This window comes from Neoarius graeffei, chromosome 11, assembly GCF_027579695.1.
Source record: "Neoarius graeffei isolate fNeoGra1 chromosome 11, fNeoGra1.pri, whole genome shotgun sequence".
NCBI classification, from domain to species: domain Eukaryota; kingdom Metazoa; phylum Chordata; class Actinopteri; order Siluriformes; family Ariidae; genus Neoarius; species Neoarius graeffei.
In genome coordinates, this window is record NC_083579.1 from 70,189,878 (window position 1) to 70,213,270 (window position 23,393).

Here is a 23,393-nt window from a genome sequence, read left to right on the forward strand (position 1 = left end):
AAGTGTGTATATTGTATAATGACAATAACATGTCTAGGCACGCTATATTCATTTCTAAAGATTATATTCACATGCATTAAGATGAAAAGCCAAGCATATTTACAGCATGTATTGCACGACAGAAAAGTAGTTTAAGGGACGCATTTGACCAGAGGTTTACTGATTCTTTGATGGGTTGTTGCTGGGGTTTTTTTTGTTGTTGTTGTTTTAGATGCTTATTTGAAAATTTGAAAAAGAACAGAAGACTATGTATGAACCATGCTATGGCTCTGTGTGTTGATCTGTCGATTTATTCATGGCATAGTAGGTTTGAAAAACAAACTTTCATTTTTGAGAACTTACCTATCCAGTACAACACACTGTGAACAGAATTAACCATAAAGTCCTGCAGTATTATTCAGATATTGTTCCTAAAACAGGGCATTCATTAACTCGTATGAATTATTCAGTAACTCTATTCAATTTATTTGGAAACACGTTCAGTTATGAGACTCAATTTGGACCTGCAGAAATGTACAAGAACTTTAAAGGGTGAAGGAAGTATGTAGGTCTGAAAGTGAGCGAGTAAGTAAGTAAGTAAAGCAACACAGTGAGATTGCACTTCATTGTTTTCCTTAAGAGGAACTTACCGTAAGAGACTGACAGGAACTCCAAACAGTGCAAAGAATAGAGGCACTGTTTTGTTTTTTAAACATTTATAACACAATTGTAGAACCTTCTTCCATTCTAGGTTTTTTTTTTTCCACTTTTGCTTGGTTGGCTGTTGGCTTTCATGTTGAACTTTGCCTCGAAATACTGACCCGAGTTTCCTTTTATCTCATTTTGTGCATCTCCTGCACAGAAACACAGGCAGCAACACTACCTACAGCCTGCACCAGTTACACAGAAAAAAATCATGTTGCTTGGAACACACTTGTCAGCTGTATTAAAAGAATCAGTCATCACAGCTGCCTTGCGTGAAGGGCGGTACATTGTGGGTTGCTGCAGGGACTCTGTCAACACAGCTAGGAAGTTTTTAAAACGCGAGCCTTACCACATGAGCTGCGTTCGAGAAACACCAAAGAGCAGAGTGGTGTTGTACTTTATCATACAGCCGTCTCTGACGTAACACACTTCAGTGGTATCAGTCTCACAACCTGGGTGGCTTACAGCTGGATCCAAAACAACACTCTTCTGGAAGAAGAAATGGATGAACAGACATCACCATCATACTGGTACAGTAGCTTATTTATTTATTTATTTATTTATTTATTTATTTCTCTCTCTAAAATGACCATTGCTAAAAGGATTTTTGCAGTTTTAGAGCTTAGTCAGATTCAGAAAGCTCTTAATTATAATTTATAACAAAATCATGCAGCTGGATTACGACGTTACTGCTTTATAATTACAGAAACATGGCAGAGGTATTCAATTCCTTCAGAATACAGTACTTTAATTAAAATGTAGAGCTCCTGGTAGATGATTACTCGCCTACTGAAATAGCCGTGAAGGTATAAAGTATAAAATAAGCAAAAATAAAAAAGACAGCATATCACACATTGAACTGATTTACAGTAAGAAGGTTTAATAACTAATTTAATCCCATTTTCCACAGCACCCCTATAAAATACATTTTACCTCTTAGACATTCCTGTGGCACAAACTGCATGACTTGTATGTCTTGGAAATAATTATGATATTATTTAAAACATTGATGATACAGCTTTTATACAAAACATAGTAGTCGTACTGACTATACTAAAAATGTTATCAGGTCCACATACCATATTATGCATTTTTTTTTAGAGACATTTTGTATATACTGACGAGCGCTCACTGCCTGCTATGCACAATTTGTCATCAGTATCAATGAACAGAGACCGCTTATCATATTTTCACAGCATTCTTTTTTTTTTCTTTCTGGGTGCATGCATAATGCCATATTCACCACCTGGATAACAAATATAAAATGTTCAAATGAATATGAAGTTTTTAGTTTAAAAAGATTCTATATACTGCATGTACATGAGTATCAAAAATTTTTAATTTATTGGTCACAAAATGCATCTGATTGGTTTAGAGCATCGATTGTCAGCTTATTTAAAGCCCCAATCTGAAAACACTGTGAAATCTTTCCATTACATTTTACTAGCAGGTTAACCAGTGTTGCCCGGGTTTTGCAAAATTCTGGGTTGCCTCCAGACTTCCATGTCAAATTTGGTGAAGATCCGTCAAAAAATGGTGATGTTAACCCAAGACAAACAAAAATCCAAACATCCACCACCCAGGGGCCCACTGGGGACCCCTTAGGGCCCAAATATGGAATTTCTGAGTTCTGCCAAATTGTGGCTATCTCCTATACCTATGTGCCAAGTTTAGTGAAGATCTGTCGAGAATGTGTTGATAAATGTAACATGAAAGGCATTGAAGGTGGGGGTGGGTGAATGTTGTGCTCCCCAGGGACCTCCCTGGGGCCCGTACATGAATTTTGTTTATATCTGCAAAATTCCGGGTCATCCCCGGACATACTTGCCAAATTTGGTGAAAATCCATTGAAAAATGGCGATGTTAGCTCAAGACAAACAAACAAACTTTGCCACTTATTATATACAGTGGTACTCGAAAGTTTGTGAACCCTTTAGAATTTTCTATATTTCTGCATAAATATGACCTAAAACATCATCAGATTTTTACACAAGTCCTAAAGGTAGATAAAGAGAACCCAGTTAAACAAATGAGGCAAAAATATTATACTTGGTCATTTATTTATTGAGGAAAATGATCCAATATTACATATCTGTGAGTGGCAAAAGTATGTGAACCTCTAGGATTAGCAGTTAATTGGAAGGTGAAATTAGAGTCCAGTGTTTTCAATTAATGGGATGACAATCAGGTGTGAGTGGGCACCCTGTTTTATTTAAAGAACAAGGATCTATCAAAGTTTGATCTTCACAACACATGTTTGTGGAAGTGTATCATGGCACAAACAAAGGAGATTTCTGAGGACCTCAGAAAAAGCGTTGTTGATGCTCATCAGGCTGGAAAAGGCTACAAAACCATCTCTAAAGAGTTTGGACTCCACCAATCCACAGTCAGACAGATTGTATACAAATGGAGGAAATTCAAAGCTATTGTTACCCTCCTCAGGAGTGGTCAACCAACAAAGATCACTCCAAAATTAAGACATGTAATAGTCAGCGAGGTCACAAAGGACCCCAGGGTAACTTCTAAGCAACTGAAGACCTCTCTCACATTGGCTAATGTTAATGTTCATGAGTCCACCATCAGGAGAACACTGAACAACAATGGTGTGCATGGCAGGGTTGCAAGGAGAAAGCCACTGCTCTCCAAAAAGAGCATTGCTGCTTGTCTGCAGTTTGCTAAAGATCACATGGACAAGCCAGAAGACTATTGGAAAAATGCTTTGTGGATGGATGAGACCAAAATATAACTTTTTGGTTTAAATGAGAAGCATTGTGTTTGGAGAAAGGAAAACACTGCATTCCAGCATAAGAACCTTATCCCATCTGTGAAACATGGTAGTGGTCGTATCGTGGTTTGGGCCTGTTTTGCTGCATCTGGGGCAGGATAGCTTGCCATCATTGATGGAACAATGAATTCTGAATTATACCAGCGAATTCTAAGGGAAAATGTCAAGACATCTGTCCATGAACTGAATCTCAAGAGAAGGTGGGTCATGCAGCAAGACAACGACCCTAAGCACACAAGTCGCTCTACCAAAGAATGGTTAAAGAAGAATAAAGTTAATGTTTTGGAATGGCCAAGTCAAAGTCCTGACCTTAATCCAATCAAAATGTTGTGGAAGGACCTGAAGCGAGCAGTTCATGTGAGGAAACCCACCAACATCCCAGAGTTGAAGCTGTTCTGTACGGAGGAATGGGCTAAAATTCCTCCAAGCCGATGTGCAGGACTGATCAACAGTTACCGCAAACGTTTAGTTGCAGTTATTGCTGCACAAGGGGGTCACACCAGATACTGAAAGCAAAGGTTCACATACTTTTGCCACTCACAGATATGTAATATTGGATCATTTTCCTCAATAAATAAATGACCAAGTATAATATTTTTGTCTCATTTGTTTAACTGGGTTCTCTTTATCTACTTTTAGGACTTGTGTGAAAATCTGATGATGCTTTAGGTCATATTTATGCAGAAATATAGAAAATTCTAAAGGGTTCACAAACTTTCAAGCACCACTGTGGATATAGATATAGTAGGGGGCGACACAGTGGTGTAGTGATTAGCACTGTCACCTCACAGCAGGAAGGTCATGGGTTCAAGCCCAGTGGCCGACGGGGGCCTTTCTGTGTGGAGTTTGCATGTTCTCCCCGTGTCCGCGTGGGTTTCCTCCGGGTGCTCCGGTTTCCCCCACAGTCCAAAGACATGCAGGTTAGGCTAATTGTTGGCTCTAAATTGAGCGTAGGTGTGAATGTGAGTGTGAATGGTTGTTTGTCTCTATGTGTCAGCCCTATGATGACCTGGTGACTTATCCAGGGTGTACCCCGCCTCTCACCCATAGTCAGCTGGGATAGGCTCCAGCTTGCCTACGACCCTGCACAGGATAAGCGGTTATGGATAATGGATGGATGGATAGATATAGTATGTTAGCAAAGCATGTACAGTTCTGTGCAAAAGTCTTAGGCACACGTAAAGAAATGCTGTCGACCAAAAATGGCTTAAAAACTAATTAAATGTTTCAACATTAAAAAAAAATACTATAAACAGTAATCAGTAAGCCATAATAAATGAAACAAAGTCAATATTTGGTGTGAGATGACCCTTTGCTTTAAAAAAAATAAAATAAATAAATGGGCCCTTGAGCAAGGCCCTTAACTCTCTCTGCTCCAGGTGTGCTGTATTAGGGATACATTTATTAGTTCATACAGTATGTTTAAAATCTTCATTTTTTTTCTCCAAAGCTGCTTTGTGACAATGTTTGTTGTTAAAAGCACAATATGAATAACTTGACTTGACTTAGTCCACATCATGGCTGACCCTGTGCTTGGACCCCAGCTTCCTAGCAAGCTGGGATATATGAAGAACAGAATTTCACTGTGCTGTAATGTGTATATGTGACAAATAAAGGCTTCGTCACACATTAAAAAAAAATAGCAGTCTCAGGTACAGTGAGTGCAGTTTTATAAGGAAATGAGCTGTAGGTTTTACTGAGCATCTTACAGAACCAGCCACAGTGACCCAGTTCTTCTGGATACTTTGACTGTCACACTCGCTTCTTAATTTTACCCCAAAACCCAGTCGCCCTCATTATATTTTCTTTTTTAATCTGAAAAGTGGCCTCTTGTAATGGAATATGCTGCATTTAATTTTAACATTTAATTTTGTGCTGGATCCCCACCCCACCCCAAAACAAAAAACACAAAACCAACATTTGGAACTCTAAAATGTTTTTGTACTGACTCGATAATGTAGAAGTCATACAATAAAAATCTATAACAAAGTTTGTATGAAAACCAAACAAAAAACATAGGGTGTCTAAGACTTTTGCACAGTACTGTATTTTCCTGCAGTGTGCTTTTCTCAGTAAACACAGAGCTCATGTCACCATGACAATGGACCTATTTTCACAATTCCTGATTGAAAGTCATTATTTAGTTTACTGTTTCCCCATGCAGTTATGAGCAAAGATTAGCGGAATAGGTGTAAATCATTTACTTTCACTCAAGCAAATGTGTTCCAAAGCTATTATATTGCACAGCTGATGCATTTCTCTGTACTAATCCATTTTAGAAGCTGGATACTGTTGCCAAGTTTAATCAGTGTGATTGATTTACTTTACTTTGCGGCTTTAGAGAACTCTGCATCATACAGCAAACGTCCACACAAACAAAAATAGACCAATATATGGCCAAAAGTATGTGGACACCTGAGTATTGGACCATGGTATCCAAAACCATGGGATTAATATTGAGTTATTACTGCTTTTCTATAATAATAATAATAATAATAATAATAATAATAATAATAATAATAACCCCCATTCTTCTGGGAAGGCTTTCCACTAGATTCTGGAATGTGGATGTGGGGATTTGTGATGTCAGGTCCTGATGATGGCTGAAGAGGCTGGGGTGCAGTCACTGCTCCAGTTCATCCCAAAGGTGTTCAGTGGGGTTGAGGTCATGGCTCTGTGCAGGACACTCGAGTTCTTGCTCTCCAATCTTGGATAACCATGTCTTCATTGAGCTTGCTTGTACACAAAGGCATTGTCATGCTGGAACAGCTTTGGGCCTCTTAGATCCAGTGAGGGAAATCCAAAGAACCTTGTGGCAACAGTTTTAGGAAGACCCTCATAGGGGTGTTATGGTCAGGTATCTGCATCCTTTTGGCCATATAGTGATTTTATGGTTGCATGCTTGGTTTTTTTAATATAAATATTGATTCTAGTAAATATGAAACTGCATTTATTCAGAACTACAAATCACGACCGGCTCAAAATCATGACAAATCACATGAGGTACAAAAAGAAGTGAAAGCAAAAGATCTTAATTTATTCAGAAGCAACTCCAATAGCCAAAACATCAAAAAGGTTACAAGGTGTGACAGTCATTAGATCAGTAGTGCCAGGATGGATGATAGAATGGGAAACAGGGTGTTGGTTTGGAAAACAAAAACAATAACAAGGAGCGAGGAGTATAGGGGATCAGAGGTTCTTCTTTCCTCTCTCCCCTGGGCACAAGTGTGGCGTGCTCTTCAATACCAGGAGCACCGGGCCCAAATATCCCCAATAACAGGTCAGCCACACCTACTGGGCATCTGCAGCATAAAACACAGACATGCAGCCAACCCAGCAGCCAACAGAGGTGGGGTCATCATAACTCCCATCAGCTTTCACTACTTTACTGGCCTCCCAAAATACATAAGTTATGTTCATGCTAGGTTAAATTTGGATTACAATGGATATAAAAAAAAGTGTACACACCCCATTAAAATTATAGGTTTTTCTGATGTAAAAAAAAAATGAGACCATGATAAATAATTTCAAAACTTTTCCCACCTTTAATGTGACCTATAACCTGTACAATTCAACTGAAAAACAAACAAATCTGTTAGGGGGAAAACATTAAAAATAAATAACGTACAATAAGCTGGTTGCATATGTGTGCACACCCTTTAGCTAATACTTTGTTGAAGCACCTTTTGATTTAATTACAGCATTCAGTCTTTTGGGGTCACACCTGACATCAATTAAAATGACTGATTAACCCCAAATAAAGTTCAGACATTTACTCAGTTGCATCTTCCAGCAAAAGCCAGGGTTCACAGAGAGCTTACAAAGCATCAGAGAGATCTCACTGTTGAAAGGTATCAGTCAGGAGAAGGGTACAAAAGAATTTCCACGGCATTAGATATACCATGGAGCACAGTGAAGACAGTCATCAAGAAGTGGAGAAAATATGGGACAACAGTGACATTACTGAGAACTGGACGTCCCTCCAAAATTGATGAAAAGACAAGATGAAAACTGGTCAGGGAGGCTGCCAAGAGGCTTACAGCAACACTGAAGGAATTTCTGGCAAGTACTGGTTGTGTACTACGTGTGACAACAATCTCCCGTATTCTCCATATATCTGGACTATGAGGTAGGGTCAAAGAAAAACATCCAGGCCCGGCTAAATTTTGCAAAAAAATACATCAACTCTCCCAAAAGCCTGTGGGAAAATGCGTTATGGTCTGATGAAACCAAGGTTGAACTTTTTGGCCACAATTCCAAAAGGTATGTTTGGTGCAAAAACAACACTGCGCATCACCAAAAGAACACCATACCCACAGTGAAGCATGGTGGTGGCAGCATCATGTTTTGGGGTGGTTTTTCTTCAGCTGGAACAGCAGCTTTAGTCGAGGTGGAGGGAATTATGAACAGTTCTAAATACCAGTCAGTTTTGGCCCAAAACCTTCAGGTGTCTGCTAGAAAGATGAAGATGAAGAGGAATTTCGTTGTTCAACACGACAGTGACCCCAAGCATACATCGAAATCAACAAAAGAATGGCTTTGCCAGAAGAAAATTAAAGTTTTGGAATGGCCCAGCCAGAGCCCAGACCCAAATCCAGTTGAAAATCTGTGGGGTGACCTGAAGAGGGCTGTGTACAAGAGATGCCCTCACAGTCTGACAGATTTGCAGAGCTTTTGCAAGGAAGAGTGGGCAAATATTGCGAAGTCTAGATGTGGCAGGCTGATAGACTGACCCAAAAAGACTGAATGCTGTAATTAAATCAAAAGCTGCTTCAGCAAAGTATTAGTTTAAGGGTGTGCACACTTATGCAACCAGCTTATTGTATGTTTTTTTTATTTTTTATCTTTTTCCCCCAAACAGATTTATTTGTTTTTCAAATGAACTGTACAGGTTATAGGTCACATTAAAGGTGGGGAAAGTTTTTAAATTATTTATCGTGGCCTCATTTTTTTTTTTTACATCAGAAAAACCTATCATTTTAATGGGGTGTGTGCACTTTTTATATCCACTGTACCTCCCATGGAAAAGTATACAGAAGAACACAGCAATCACATGCATGCCACATAAGATGGACTTCATTTCAATAAAAAAATACCTAGACTTTCCTGTTTGCCAAGTTAAGTGAACAGTATACCAAGTGTAGAGTTTTTATGTGAAAATAAAACATAAATTTGTAATTTGCCCAGTCTATGTGCACTATAAATCTCTCAGTGTGCTGTTATCAAACCGATCTCATCATTACAATCAACATACTGTTTGGTATATACAGAAATAGAGCGACATTACAGTGTAAGTTTGATGTCAACAAGTACATATCTGATAAGGAAGTAGGACACATATTTAAGAAATGACTATCTCTTCACTGGTGTCTTTTCATCTTTTATAAAGGGGTTTGTTATTTTCTGATCTCCAATGATATCATGAAACTATCAGTTCATAAACACTGATAGTAGAAAATATTCCTTCTATACATGTGAAAACTGTCAGTAAGCTGCTGCAAAACTACAAAAACTGTGTTAAAACAGTCCTGTAATGTTATTATAATGATCCAGCATTTTACTGCATATACACAATAAAATGAATAATAATAATAATAATTATTATTATTACTACTTTGAATGTACCAATAGAAACATTACTGAATACAGCAGTGGGTATACATAGGTTTTACTAATCTTTACAAGGGGTGCCAGTAATTGTGGAGGGCACTGTTTCCACACATACACTTTATATTTTATATATATATAGATAGATAGATAGATAGATAGATAGATAGATAGATAGATAGATAGATAGATAGATAGATAGATATAGATATATATATAGATAGTGTGTGAGAGAGAGAGAGAGAGTATGTATGTGTGTGTGTGAGAGAGAGAGAGAGAGAGAGAGAGAGAGAGAGAGTATGTGTGTGTGAGAGAGAGAGAGAGAGAGATAAATAAATAAATAAAGGAATGGTCTCCAATGCCCTGCTCTGTAACTCCAACCTTATAAAATGTTAAAGGATTATAGGATAAGACTTAGTGTTGTTTGACTGGCAAATGAAGGTTGTACAAAGTATGAAATGCATGTGTTTTTGTTGAAAAAAATTATTTCTTGACAAGGAATTTGTTTTTCTCTGAATAAATTTATTTCAATTAAAGGTTGGATTTTTCTCATTTTTTCAGTGTGAGATGAAGCAACTTCAGCAAAAAGTGGACTTTTTCCTAACTCTTTTTACTAATCTTTACAAGGGGTGCCAATAATTGTGGAGGACACTCTGTGCGTGTGTATATGTGTGTGTGTGTGTGTGTGTGTGTGTGTGTGTGTGTGTGTGTGTGTGTGTGCGCATATAGTGCCAGTCAAAAGACAAAAGGCACACTGACTTATTCATAGGTTTTTCTGTATTTTGAGTATTTTCTGGATTATACAACAACAAATAAAAATTATAAAAGAACAAAATGAATAAAATACTTTAAAAATATGTTTCATATTTTAGAGTCTTCAAAGTAGCCAGTGTTTACCTTGATGATGCTTTGCACACTACTAGCATTATCTTAACCAGCTTCATGAGGTAGTCACCTGGAATGCTTTTCAATCAACAGATGTGTCTGTTGGTATACAGGTATGTACAACCCCAATTCCAAAAAAGTTGGGACACTGTGTAAAACAGAAATAAGAACAGAATGTGACAATTTGCAAATCATGGAAACCCTATATTTCACTGAAAATAGTACAAAGACAGCATATCAAATGTTGAAACTCATCTCATCTCATTTTCTTCCACTTATCTGGGGCCAGGTCGCAGAGGCAGCAGTCTGAGCATGGAAGCCCAAACTTCCCTCTCCCCAGACACCTCGGCCAGCTCCTCGGGAAGAACACCGAGGCGTTCCCAGGCCAGCTGAGAGACACAGTCCCTCCAGCGTGTCCTGGGTCTTCCCCAGGGCCTCCTCCCAGGGGGACATGCCTGGAACACCTCCCCAGGGAGGCGTCCAGGAGGCATCTGAAAGAGATGCCCGAGCCACCTCAGCTGATTCCTCTCGATGTGGAGGAGCAGCGGCTCTACTCCGGGCTCCTCCCGGGTGACTGTGCTTCTCACCCTATCTCTAAGGGAGCGCCCAGCCACCCTGCGAAGGAATCCGTGATCTTGTTCTTTCGGTCATTACCCAAAGCTCATGACCATAGGTGAGAGTCGGAACGTAGATTGACCGGTAATCGAGAGCTTCGCCTTTTGGCTCAGCTCCTTCTTCACCACGACAGACCGGTAAAGCGACCGCATCACTGCGGAGGCCACACTGATCCGCCTGTCGATCTCACGCTCCATCCTTCCCTCACTTGTGAACAAGATCCTGAGATACTTAAACTCCTCCACTTGAGGCAGGACTTCTCCACCAACCTGAAGAGGGCAAGCCACCCTTTTCCGGTCGAGAACCATGGCCTCAAGGAAATCAAGGACCGTGATGTCGCCCAGTATGGTGCAGCCGGGGCCCCACCCTGGAGCCAGGCCCGGGGTTGGGGCTCGTATGCGAGGCACCTGGTGGCCGGGCCTTTGCCCACGGGGCCCGGCCGGGCTCAGCCTGAAGCGGTGACATGGGCCCGACCTCCTGTAGGTTCGCTACCCACAGAGGTAGCTGTAGGGGGCCGGTGCAGTGTGGATTGGGCGGCAGTCGAAGGCAGGGGGCCTCGACGACCTGATCCCTGAACACAGCGGCTAGCTGTTGGGACATGGAATGTCACTTCACTGGGGGGGAAAGAGCCTGAGCTTGTGCGGGAGGTTGAGAGGTACTGGCTAGAGATAGTCGGGCTCACCTCCATGCACAGCTTGGGCTCCGGAACCCAGCTCCTTGAGAGGGGCTGGAGACTCCACTTCTCTGGAGTCGCCCATGGTGAGCGGTGGCAGGCTGGTGTGGGCTTGCTTATAGCTCCCCAGCTCAGCCGCCATGTGTTGGAGTTTACCCCAGTGAACGAGAGGGTCACCTCTCTGCGCCTTCGGGTCGGGGAGAGGGTTCTTGCTGTTGTTTGTGCCTACGGGCCGAATAGCAGTATAGAGTATCCAGCCTTCTTGGAGTCCCTGGGAGAGGTACTGAGAGGTGCTCAGACTGGGAACTCCATTGTTCTACTGGGGGACTTCAACGCTCACGTGGGTGGCAACAGTGACACCTGGAGGGGCGTGATTGGGAGGAACGGCCTCCCCGATCTGAACCCAAGTGGTGCTTTGTTATTGGACTTCTGTACTAGTCACGGTTTGTCCATAACAAACACCATGTTTGAGCATAGGGGTGTCCATAAGTGCGCGTGGCACCAGGACACCTTAGGTCGGAGGTCGATGATCGACTTTGTTGTCATTTCATCTGATCTCCAGCCCTATGTCTTGGACACTCGGGTGAAGAGAGGGGCTGTGCTGTCAACTGATCACCACCTGGTGGTGTGTTGGATCTGCTGGCAGAGGAGGAAGCTGGACAGACCTGGCAGGCCCAAACGTATGGTGAGGGTCTGCTGGGAACGTCTGGCCGAGCACTCTGTCAGGGAGGTCTTTAAGTCACACCTCCGGGAGAGCTTCTCCCAGCTTCCGAGGGAGGCAGGGGACATTGAGTCTGAGTGGACCATGTTCTCTGCCTCCATTGTTGACATGGCTGTTTGGAGCTGTGGCCACAAGGTCTCCGGTGCCTGTCATGGCGGTAATCCCCGAACCCGGTGGTGGACACCGGAAGTAAGGGATGCTGTCAAGCTGAAGGAGTTCTATCGGGCCATGTTGGCCTCTGGGACTCCTGAGGCAGCTGACGGGTATTGGCAGGCCAGGCGTGCCACAGCTCGGGCAGTTGCGGAGGCAAAAACTCGGAACTGGGAGGAGTTCGGTGAGGCCATGGAGGAGGACTATTGGTCGGCCTCGAGGAAATTCTGGCAAACCATCCGGCGCCTCAGGAGGGGGAAGCAGTACAAAAAGAACAGAGCACATTACTCCAATTCTAAGGTCCCTTCACTGGCTTCCAGTAAGCTACAGAATTGACTTTAAAGCATTGCTGCTGGTGTACAAATCTCTAAATGGTACAGGGCCCAATTACCTCGCTGATATGTTGCAGTGGCCTAACCCAATCAGATCTATCAGATCGCAGCAGCAAAATTTACTGGTAAAACCTGTTGTTAAAACAAAGTGTGGTGAAGCAGCTTTTAGCTACTATGCAATACAGCTATGGAACCAACTCCCAGAGGACATCAAAAATGCTCCTGCTATTGGCAGCTTCAAATCTAGACTAAAGACCAAGCTGTTTTCAGATGCTTTCTGCTAACTGATAAATATCATCATCTTTACATGTTTTAAACTTTACTTAACTTTTACAGTCTTTGCATGTTTTAAACTTTACTTAACTTTTACTCCATTTTATTCTGCTGTTTTTACTGAACTTTTACTTCATTTTATTACTTTATTTCTACTATTGTTTAATTCTCATATTATTTTTCTCTCTTCTTCCCCCTTTATTTTATGCAATTTTATTTTCTATTGTGGGGCGGCATGGTGGTGTAGTGGTTAGTGCTGTCGCCTCACAGCAAGAAGGTCCGGGTTCGAGCCCCATGGCTGGTGAGGGCCTTTCTGTGTGGAGTTTGCATGTTCTCCCCGTGTCCACGTGGGTTTGCTCCAGTTTCCCCCACAGTCCAGAGACATGCAGGTTAGGTTAACTGGTGACTCTAAATTGACCGTAGGTGTGAGTGTGAATGGTTGTATGTGTCTATGTGTCAGCCCTGTGATGACCTGGCGACTTGTCCAGGGTGTATCCCACCTTTCGCCCGTAGTCAGCTGGGATAGGCTCCAGCTTGTCTGCGACCCTGTAGAACAGGATAAAGTGGCTAGAGATAATGAGATGAGATTTTCTATTGTTTACTGTTTTGCCTTTACCTCTGTAAAGCACAGTGAACTGCCACTGTGTATGAAATGCGCTATATAAATAAACTTGCCTTACCTTGCCAACACTGTTTACAGTGCGGGTGGGGAGCTGTTGACCTCGACTGGGGATATTGTTGGGCAGTGGAAGGAATACTTCAAGGATCTCCTCAATCTCACCATCATGTCTTCCATTGAGGAAGCGGAGGCTGATGACTCAGAGGTGGACTCGTCCATTACACAAGCCGAAGTCACTGAGGTAGTCTGCAAGCTCCTCGGTGGCAAGGCACCGGGGGTGGATGAGATCCGCCCTGAGTATCTCAAGTCTCTGGATGTTGTGGGGCTGTCTTGGCTGACACACCTCTGCAACATCGCGTGGTGGTCGGGGACAGTGCCTCTGGAGTGGCAGACCAGGGTGGTGGTCCCTCTTTTTAAGAAAGGGGACCGGAGAGTGTGCTCCAATTATAGGGGAATCACACTTCTCAGCCTCCCCGGGAAGGTTTACTCCAGGGTACTGGAGAGGAGAATTCAGCCAATAGCCGAACCTTGGATCCAGGAGGAACAATGTGGTTTTGGTCCTGGTCGTGGAACACTGGACCAGCTCTATACCCTTCATAGGGTGCTCGAGGGTTCATGGGAGTTTGCCCAACCAGTCCACATGTGCTTTGTGGATCTGGAGAAGGCATTCGACCATGTCCCTCATGGTATCCTGTGGGGGGTGCTTCGGGAGTATGGGGTTCGGGGCTCTTTGCTAAGGGCTGTCCGGTCCCTGTACAAATGGAGCAGGAGTCTGGTTCGCATTGCTGGCAGTAAGTCAGACCTGTTCCCAGTGCATGTTGGACTCCGGCAGGGCTGCCTTTTGTCACCGGTTCTGTTCATAATTTTTATGGACAGAATTTCTAGGTGCAGCCAGGGGCCAGAGGGAATCCTGTTTGGGAACCACAGGATATCATCTCTGCTTTTTGTGGATGATGTTGTCCTGTTGGCTTCTTCAAAACAGGACCTTCAGCATGCACTGGGGCGGTTTGCAGTCGAGTGTGAAGCGGTTGGGATGAGAATCAGCACCTCCAAGTCCAAGGCCATGGTTCTCGACTGGAAAAGGATGTTGAAACTGAGAAATTTTATTGTTTTTTGAAGGGAAGGGAAGGGAAGGGAAGGCCTTCCTTCTTCAGCAAGACAATGTCAAGTCAAGTTTATTTGTATAGCGCTTTTAACAATAAACATTGTCGCAAAGCAGCTTTACAGAATTTGAACGACTTAAAACATGAGCTAATGTTATCCCTAATCTATCCCCAATGAGCAAGCCTGTGGCAACGGTGGCAAGGAAAAACTCCCTCAGACGACATGAGGAAGAAACCTCGAGAGGAACTAGACTCAAAAGGGAACCCATCCTCATTTGGGCAACAACAGACAACATGACTATAACATTAATGGTTTTAACATGAAGTCTGTTTCGCTGATGTTATAACTCTTCATTGATGGAAACTTGAGTGCAAAACTGTTCATGACAACTGCAGTCCTAAAGTTGGCAAGTCGACTGTAGTCCTCAGCCATAAAAGCATTACTGTAAGTGTCCAAAACATCTTCCAAGTGCGACTTTCAACTGTCCACATGGGGCCATCCTCCACAGGAGCGATGCAATGAGACTCCAACCAGACACAGGGCACCAGGATGGATCAGGCAGGTCCGAGGAGCAGAAGAGGTCAGCATCTCAATCCCAGGACCGACATGTAACTCAGAGGGACAGACTGGGGGGGAAGAGAGAGAAAACACAAGTTGTTAGGTATGCCCAGTGTCACCTGAATAAGTAGGAGCAGTATACATATTGCACTGAGTACAGGCAGGGACTCCGGCAACTAACTATGACAGCATAACTAAAAGGGGAGAGCCAGAAGGTAACACAGGCATGAGGGAGCCCCGGGACATAAAGCAGCCAGCCACTACACCGTCAACAAACTCAAGTGAGCAAGCGAGTGGGGGACTGACAGCATCCATACATCCCAGTTTACCAAAACACTATGTCTGAGGACCCTCCAGATCTACTCCTTTACCTCAAGCACCATTAACAAAAGGTTTGACTAAATAGATATGTTTTCAGCCTAGACTTAAACACTGAGACTGTGTCTGATTCCTGAACATTACTTGGAAGGCTGTTCCATAACTGTGGGGCTTTGTAAGAAAAGGCTCTGCCCCCTGATGTAGCCTTCACTAAACGAGGTACCAGCAGATAGCCTGCACCTTTTGATCTAAGTAGGCGTGGTGGGTCATAGAGGACCAGAAGTTCACTCAGGTACTGTGGTGCGAGACCATTCAGTGCTTTAAAGGTCAATAGTAGTATTTTATACGAATACGAAATTTGATTGGGAGCCAATGCAGTGTGGATAAGACAGGGGTGATGTGGTCATATTTTCTAGTTCTAGTAAGGACTCTTGCTGCTACCTTTTTTGTACTTTGTCCCAACCTTTTTGGAATCGGGGTTATACAACAACACTCCAGGTTGTGAGATATTGCTGAAACGCAGTTTCTCTGCTGCTCATGGTTAAGCTGCAGCCCAAATATCAGGTCAACTATCAAATATAGTCCATACAATGTTGTGGCCAAACTGGTGAGTTGGCAAAAACTTTGCAATTTTGCCAAATTATGTGAAACATAATAGGCTGAGTTTACTAAAATTCTAAATTGTTTCCAACCCCAATTCCAAAAAAAGTGGGGACAAAGTACAAATTGTAAATAAAAACGGAATGCAATAATTTACAAATCTCAAAAACTGATACTGTATTCACAGTAGAACATAGACAACATATCAAATGTCGAAAGTGAGACATTTTGAAATTTCATGCCAAATATTGGCTCATTTGAAATTTCATGACAGCAACACATCTCAAAAAAGTTGGGACGGGGCATTAAGAGGCTGGACAAGTTAAAGGTACAAAAAAGGAACAGCTGGAGGACCAAATTACAACTCATTAGGTCAATTGGCAATAGGTCATTAACATGACTGGGTATAAAAAGAGCATCTTGGAGTGGCAGCGGCTCTCAGAAGTAAAGATGGTTAGAGGATCACCAATCCCCCAATTCTGCGCCGACAAATAGTGGAGCAATATCAGAAAGTAGTTCGACAGTGTAAAATTGCAAAGAGTTTGAACATATCATCATCTACAGTGCATAATATCATCAAAAGATTCAGAGAATCTGGAAGAATCTCTGTGCGTAAGGGTCAAGGCCGGAAAACCATACTGGGTGCCCCTGATCTTCGGGCCCTCAGACGGCACTGCATCACATACAGGCATGCTTCTGTATTGGAAATCACAAAATGGGCTCAGGAATATTTCCAGAGAACATTATCTGTGAACACAATTCACCGTGCCATCCGCCGTTGCCAGCTAAAACTCTATAGTTCAAAGAAGAAGCCGTATCTAAACATGATCCAGAAGCGCAGACGTCTTCTCTGGGCCAAGGCTCATTTAAAATGGACTGTGGCAAAGTGGAAAACTGTTCTGTGGTCAGACGAATCAAAATTTGAAGTTCTTTATGGAAATCAGGGACGCCGTGTCATTCGGACTAAAGAGGAGAAGGACGACCCAAGTTGTTATCAGCGCTCAGTTCAGAAGCCTGCATCTCTGATGGTATGGGGTTGCATTAGTGCGTGTGGCGTGGGCAGCTTACACATCTGGAAAGACACCATCAATGCTGAAAGGTATATCCAGGTTCTAGAGCAACATATGCTCCCATCCAGACGACGTCTCTTTCAGGGAAGACCTTGCATTTTCCAACATGACAATGCCAAACCACATACTGCATCAATTACAGCATCATGGCTGCGTAGAAGAAGGGTCCAGGTACTGAACTGGCCAGGCTGCAGTCCAGATCTTTCACCCATAGAAAACATTTGGCGCATCATAAAACGGAAGATACGACAAAAAAGACCTAAGACAGTTGAGCAACTAGAATCCACATTAGACAAGAATGGGTTAACATTCCTATCCCTAAATTTGAGCAACTTGTCTCCTCAGACCCCAGACATTTACAGACTGTTGTAAAGAGAAAAGGGGATGTCTCACAGTGGTAAACATGGCCTTGTCCCAACTTTGAGATGTGTTGTCATGAAATTTAAAATCACCTAATTTTTCTCTTTAAATGATACATTTTACTTTACAGTTCTCTTCATGAACATATTAGGAATGCAACCAAATATGAATCCATTCTTCAGAATGAGACAATATGTGTAGGGTTCAAAACACCTACACATACAGATTTTTTTTTTTTGAAAGCTTTCTCCTACAGGGCTTCTAGTCAAGATGAGACGTATGTGTCATATGAGTCTCACAGTCATGCAGGCAGGTGGTTTTTACTTTCATGTGGGGAAGTGGTGAGATACAAAAACTAGTGGCTATGAGTTAACAGTCAGATATGTAACTTGTGGGATAAGAAAGTACCACAGTCGTAAAATTCACTGCAAGTGAGCGCATTTAGAGCGTTCAGAAATTCATATATTTTACATTTTGGGAAAGAGAACCAACTAATATCATGAGGAGGTAAAAACGAAAATAATAACTGTGTTAATAATGGTAATAACTGCCAAGCCACCTGAGGTGATTATCGAGAAATAGTCTGAATTTCTTGACCAATCAGCATGCATGATTTTCTGTAATCACCTGAGTATTTATACTAAAGCTGATTAACTGTCAGAGCCACAGTGTACAGACCAAGCATGCAATGCTGACATGTTTGCATTTTAATTGCCACGCCCATGCCCAAGTACAGACAGGGAAAATAAGCATTGAACGCATCAACGTTTTTCTCAATAAATATATTTCTGATGGGGCTACTGACATGAAATTTTCACCAGATGTCAGTAACAACCCAAGTAATTCACACATACAAAGAAATCAAAACATATATGTCCATAAATTAAGTGTAATAAAGTGGAATGACACAGGGAATAAATATTGAACACACTTTCTGAAATTTATTGAATATTTAGTCGAAAAGCCTTTGTTGGTAATGACAGCTTCAAGACGCCTCCTGTATGGAGAAACTAGTTGCATGCATTGCTCAGGTGTGATTTGGCCCGTTCTTCCACACAAACTGTCTTCAAATCTTGAAGGTTCCGGGGGCCTCTTCTATGAACTCTGATCTTCAGTTCTTTCCATAGATTTTCAATTGGATTCAAGTCGGGTGATTGACTGGGCCGTTCTAGCAGCTTTATTTTCTTTCTCTGAAACCAATTCAGAGTTCCCTTGGCTGTGTGTTTGGGATCAGTGTCTTGCTGAAATGTCCACCCTCGTTTCATCTCCAGCATCCTGGTAGATGGCAGCAGATTCTTATCAAGAATGTCTTGGTACATTTCTCCATTCATCCTTTCTTCAATTATATGAAGTCTGCCAGTTCCATATGCTGAAAAACAGCCCCACACCATGATGTTCCAACCTCCAAACTTTACTGTTGGTATGGTGTTTTTGGGGTGATGTGCAGTGCCATTTCTCCTCCAAACATAGTGTGTGCTATGACATCCAAAGAGTTCAATTTTGGTCTCATCTGACCAGACTATATTCTCTGTATTTCATAGGCTTGTCCAAATGTTGTGCAGCAAACTTTAAATGAGCTTCAACATGCTTTTGCTTCAGCAATGGAGTCTAGCGTGGTGAGCATGCATAGAGGCCATGGCGGTTGAGTGCATTACTTATTGTGAATTATACCAGCGAATTCTAAAGGAAAATGTCAGGACATCTGTCCATGAACTGAATCTCAAGAGAAGGTGGGTCATGCAGCAAGACAACGACCCTAAGCACACAAGTTGTTCTACCAAAGAATGGTTAAAGAAGAATAAAGTTAATGTTCTGGAATGGCCAAGTCAAAGTCCTGACCTTAATCCAATCGAAATGTTGTGGAAGGACCTGAAGCAAGCAATTCATGTGAGGAAACCCACCAACATCCCGGAGTTGATGCTGTTCTGTACGGAGGAACGGGCTAAAATTCCTCCAAGCCGGTGTGCAGGATTGATCAACAGTTACCGGAAACGTTTAGTTGCAGTTATTGCTGCACAAGGGGGTCACATCAGATACTGAAAGCAAAGGTTCACATACTTCTGCCACTGACAGATATGTAATATTGGATCATTTTCCTCAATAAATAAATGACCAAGTATAATATTTTTGTCTCATTTGTTTAACTGGGTTCTCTTTATCTACTTTTAGGACTTGTGTGAAATTCTGATGATGTTTTAGGTCATATTTATGCAGAAATATAGAAAATTCTAAAGGGTTCACAAACTTTCGAGCACCACTGTATAAGTTTTGATTTCTTTGCATGTGTGAATTACTTGGGTTGTTACCGACATCTGGTGAAAATTTAATGTTAATAGCCACAGGAAAATGTTGACGCATTCAATACTTATTTTCCCTGCTGTATACAGATATTTGAAACAATAAATCAATTTCACACTACCTTATTCCACAATAAATAAGCATCTAATACTAAATTACATTCAACTGCATAGTAACTGTTTTACTCCATTTCCTTTCTTTACAGGCTGTCTACAGAGACGGATGATGATAACTACCTGTATAATGACACCTTCGATGAATCTGCTGAATTGTGTGAATTCAAAAGCAACTTTGAACATGAAGTGACATACCAAATTTACTCTTTCATTTGTGCACTTGGACTACTGGGCAATATTCTAGTCCTTGTCACATATGCGTTTTATAAAAAAGCCAAGACCATGACAGATGATTTTCTAGTAAACGTGGCTGTGGCAGATCTCCTGTTTGTTCTTGCCTTGCCTCTGATCATATATAATGAGCAGAATAATTGGCAAATGGGTAATTTGGCTTGTAAGGTACTACGAGGAAGCTACAGCATGAACCTGTACAGCAGTTTGCTCCTGTTGGCTTGCATCAGCGGAGACCGCTATGTTGCCATTGTGAAAGCGAGGCGTTCATTTGGAACTCGCTCCAGAGCCCAGATATTCAGTCCTCTCATCTGCATAATAATATGGCTATTTGCTCTCATGTTATCTATGCCAACATTCATATACTCCGAGCTAGAAAAGGAGTATGTTAATGGAACGCAAGAAATCGACTGCGGCTTGACATTTGAGACAAATAACAAAGCAGAAGTGATGAAAATCCTCCTGCCGAGCATGCAAATGTGTGTGGGTTTCTTCATACCTCTGCTGGTGATGGGTTTCTGCTACTGCAGCATCATTTTCACTCTACTCAGAGTACAAAATTACCAAAGGCACAAGGCAGTGCGCGTGGTTCTGGCTGTAGTTCTGGTGTTCATCCTCTGTCATTTGCCCTATAACGTCACGCTGCTGATCCACACTACTCGGCTGTTCAAACTGAGAGGCTGCAAAGCAGAAAAGAACATCCACTTCGCTTTATCTGTGACCAGAAGTGTGGCGTATCTCCACTGCTGCCTCAATCCCATCCTTTACGCCTTCATCGGAGTCAAGTTCAGGAACAATTTCTGTCAGCTCGTTGAGGATGTGTGGTGCTTTGGGAAGAAATACTTCTACTCCAGACCATCCTCTCAGCAAACTTCAGAACTGTACATTTCTGCACACAAGTCCATCACTGCAGCAAATTTTGAAAACTCTTCATTTATAATGTGAGGTGTAGCAGGGAACAGAACATTCAGCCTTTTCTTGTTTGTGCAAATAAATCTACATTTATGCTTTTATTTGGTACTTAAAGTCGTACTGAATCTTTGAGATCACCGGCGATTTGTCTGTACTAAGTCTCAGTGATTTTAATACATGTAGATAGTCATGTTGATTTTATTTTAGGGTTTTATGCCACAAAAGACGGTCTGAACCAACCATGATGGACACTGTGCCAAGTGGGATTCCTGATCTGGATATTTTACCTGTTTCGAATGAGTTTTTCTTTCGCTGTTAAGTGTGAATATTTCTTACAGCAGTAGACTACTTGCTTTAGGAGTTTGTTTTTTCCTGTTAAAAATATCTCTCTACCATCATACTGAAACCACATTGCTTTTGGACATACTGTATATGTGTGGTAGCCTGGAAAAACCCTTCAGACGGTGAAATTTTGACATGTAAGTTTATATGTAGCTCAGGAAACTACACACTTTCCGCAGTTGAAATCGGTGTATTGAAGTGAGGTTCTAGGATTTTAAAGTCTGGTCACTGCCAAATTTAAACAAGTGTTGCCAGGCAAAACAAACCTCACTCGGCAGCACTTATTTTATACCTATATGTTGACAATGGTAATATTTCTCAATCATCAGCTGTCAGGTTATAGTCCTATGAAAATCCATGACCTTGAGTTTGACATTTCAAGGTCACTCAAGGTCAAAGATCATGGTGCCAAATGAAAGCCCATATGGCATTTCCTATAAGTTGATAATGGTAAACATCTGTCTACCATCAACCGTTTTCAAGGTACAGCCCTCTGAAAATCCATGACATTGAGTTTGACCTTCCAAGGTCACTCAGGGTCAGAGATCATGGTGCCAAATGAAAGGCCATATTGGAGTTCCTATATGCTCATAGGAGTAAACATTTGTCTATCAGCAACCGTTTTTGAGTTATAATGGAAAGTATGTTATTTTGACCGAAAGGTTGACCTTTCCGCTGACTTTGACTTTCACCTTGACCCGATTACCCCCAAAATGCAATCAGGTAATCTATGGACCACTGCCCACCTACCCTGAAAATTTGAAGTCAATTGGTGCAACCGTCTAGATGCTAGATTGTTAACACACACACACACACACACACACACATACACACACACACACACACACACACACACACACAAACAAATGAAGAGTCGTGCGGAACACAATACTTGCGAAAATCACAAAGAAACAGTCGTTATGGTGATTAGGTGTTTTTACAAGATTTGACCTTGGTGACTTTGACCTTTGACCTTGACCCACCAAAAAGTAATGATGTCTTTGTGTGACCCTAGTGAGTTGTCCTGTGTATTTTGGTGAAGAATGAACACAGTCGAGGTGAGAATACAGTACTGTGCAAAAGTCTGAGACACCCTTTTTTTTCATTCATACAAACTTTGTTATAGATTTCTATTTTATGACTTCGGCATTATCAAGTCAAAACATCACAAAAACATTTTAGAGTCCAAACATTCATTTTCCAGCACAAAATTAAATGTTACAGAAAAAAAGTGTTTGTATCTGAGCAGCATATTACATAAGAGAGCGCTTTTCAGATTAAAAAAGAAAACATAATGAAGGCGACTGGGTTTTGGGGCAAAATTAAGAAGCAAGTGTGACAGTCAAAGTGTCCAGAAGAACTGGGTCACTGTGGCTGGTTCTGTAAGATGCTCAGTAAAACCTACAGCTCATTTCCGCATAAAACTGCACTCGTTGGACCTGAGACTATTTTTATTTTTATAAAGCAAAGGATATTTCGTCTCACACCAAATTCTGATTTTGTTTCATTTATTACAGCTTACTGATTCCTGTTTATAGTATTTTTTAATGTTGAAACATTTAATTTCATTATTTTTAATCCATTTTTGGTCTACAGCATTTCTTTACATGTGCCTAAGACTTTTGAACAGAACTGTAATATATATATATATATATATATATATATATATATATATATATATATATACACACACACACACACACACACACACACACACACACACACACCACATTTTAGCCCAAACATGATTTTCTACTTTCTTTGGCTGTTTTAGCCACAGTGCCATCAGATGGGTTTTCCCAGACCACTACACACATTAATAAAATCAATTTCAGTTTTTGCTGTAGCACTATCACTTACTATGAACTCAGTGTGCACATACTTTGTACCGCTGCTTTTCCTAATAAACCTGAACTGCAGTGTCAGTTGATGTAGATGAATTCTTCAAAATTTGATTTGCATTGCATTAACATACTCCATAAATGCTTCTTTAAATAAGTCAGGAGATAGCAATAGCACTCTGTTTCTCCAGACATTTGCATTTACCTCATGTTTTACATTTACAGTATGTTCACACTCAGCATTTGGGTACACATCACTGATTACAGACATATACACACACTTGACAAGAAACATGGAC

At 41.6% G+C, this 23,393-nt stretch overlaps 1 protein-coding gene across 1 annotated transcript; it reads left to right on the forward strand.

Annotated features, from left to right (window-relative positions):
- Positions 1–1,034: 1,034 nt before the first annotated feature.
- ccr6b (chemokine (C-C motif) receptor 6b) lies at positions 1,035–22,142 on the forward strand. Its single transcript, XM_060933167.1, has 2 exons — positions 1,035–1,214; positions 19,858–22,142. Exons 1-2 carry the CDS (start codon positions 1,186–1,188, stop codon positions 20,942–20,944), a joined length of 1,116 nt encoding a protein of 371 aa, XP_060789150.1. The 5' UTR covers positions 1,035–1,185; the 3' UTR covers positions 20,945–22,142.
- The last annotated feature ends 1,251 nt before the right edge of the window (positions 22,143–23,393 follow it).

Coding starts and splice junctions, on each gene's coding strand:
- ccr6b (XM_060933167.1), top strand. CDS start 1,186: ATGGATGAACAGACATCACCATCATACTG. Junction 1,215..19,857: donor CAGACATCACCATCATACTG/GTACAGTAGCTT, acceptor CTTTCTTTACAG/GCTGTCTACAGAGACGGATG.